This window comes from Priapulus caudatus, unplaced genomic scaffold (genome assembly GCF_000485595.1).
Source record: "Priapulus caudatus unplaced genomic scaffold, Priapulus_caudatus-5.0.1 Scaffold79, whole genome shotgun sequence".
In the NCBI taxonomy this organism is placed as follows: Eukaryota; Metazoa; Priapulida; class Priapulimorpha; order Priapulimorphida; family Priapulidae; genus Priapulus; species Priapulus caudatus.
This window is the reverse complement of record NW_014577140.1, coordinates 558,295-559,470: the sequence shown is the minus strand read 5'-3', so window position 1 is coordinate 559,470 and position 1,176 is coordinate 558,295. Positions and strand designations below refer to the sequence as shown.

The window sequence follows — 1,176 nt, the reverse complement described above, 5'->3', positions numbered from 1 at the left end:
ACGAGTTTTATCACGGTTAGTTTTTTTACATGTACTTGCGCAGAAAAAAAAGGGAAGTACTGGGAATGCGCATGCATAATGAAGGAAGTTATGTCTGTGTTCAGCTAAATATCATACAGTAAAGTGAAAGTCAATTACACGTTTCTGCATTCGTTTTAATTTTAATTAGGCAGAAAATGCTAGCTATGTCATATATAAATGCACACATTATACTTCGAGTTGTTATGTAACCTCATAACTTCATAAAAGTTAGTTTTCAAAAGTCCTAGGGACTAACGAAGACGGAGAGGGAACTGTATCAAATCGATAGATCAACACTGCGGATTGCACTGGAAAAAATTGCAAATTTGCAATTTACCAATGATGAAGGAAGAGAATTCCAATACGGAATGACAGAGTTATGTACGTGGGGGCAAGTCTAGTATACAATAAAGATGGAAATCTCAAATAAGTACAGAGCCGATTAATGAAAATTGAAATGTATTACTCTATTCCTATCTCTACCCCTAATATCTTAACCCTTAACCCTAATCATTATAATCACACTCCCTATAGCTAACCCTAACTCTAACCTAATCATAGCTAGGGTACGAAACTAAGGGCAGCAAGCAGTAGTAGTTGGCTGCCTGCTCTCAACATCCACAGCAAATACTTGCTGCCAAGGAATTCCTAATGAACTATAGTAAAAGCACGAAAGATTCTGCCTGGGTGAGTAATCTTGCTGCCTGCTTTTTTCTTTGGCTGCAAGTACTAGCTGCCTGACAAAAGCGAGTTAATTTCTAACCCCGTATCGGATACCTAACCCTAACCTGACCCTAATCCTAACCCTAACCTGACCCTAATCCTAATCCTAACCCTAACCCTAACCCTAACCTGAACCTAATCCTAAGCACATTTAAATCCAATTTCCTAATGTAGGATTGAGTCACGAATAGATAGAGGTGCGTTCACATACAGAACTTGAGAGCTATAAATGCATTCGTGGTTTTCTGGATATCCATACTAATGCCAGAATATAAAGATGAGCGAATTTGACGATGCAATTTTCTTGGGTGTTGGTTTCATAGCATACATAGAATCACAGTAAGGGAAAGGGGTAGGGTGGTATAGGGTCTGCACACACAAACAGAGAGAGAGAGAGACAGAAAGAGAGAGAGAGAGAAAGAGAGAGAGAGA

The 1,176-nt window shown here is 38.9% G+C and overlaps 1 protein-coding gene across 1 annotated transcript in view; it reads left to right on the top strand.

Annotated features, from left to right (window-relative positions):
* Positions 1–672: 672 nt before the first annotated feature.
* The window catches only part of LOC106821604, a 3,367-nt gene continuing 2,863 nt past the window's right edge, over positions 673–1,176 (top strand). The window contains exon 1 of the mRNA XM_014826486.1: positions 673–708. Within this exon, the coding sequence (XP_014681972.1) occupies positions 673–708 (36 nt within the window). The remainder of the gene's footprint in view (positions 709–1,176) is intronic.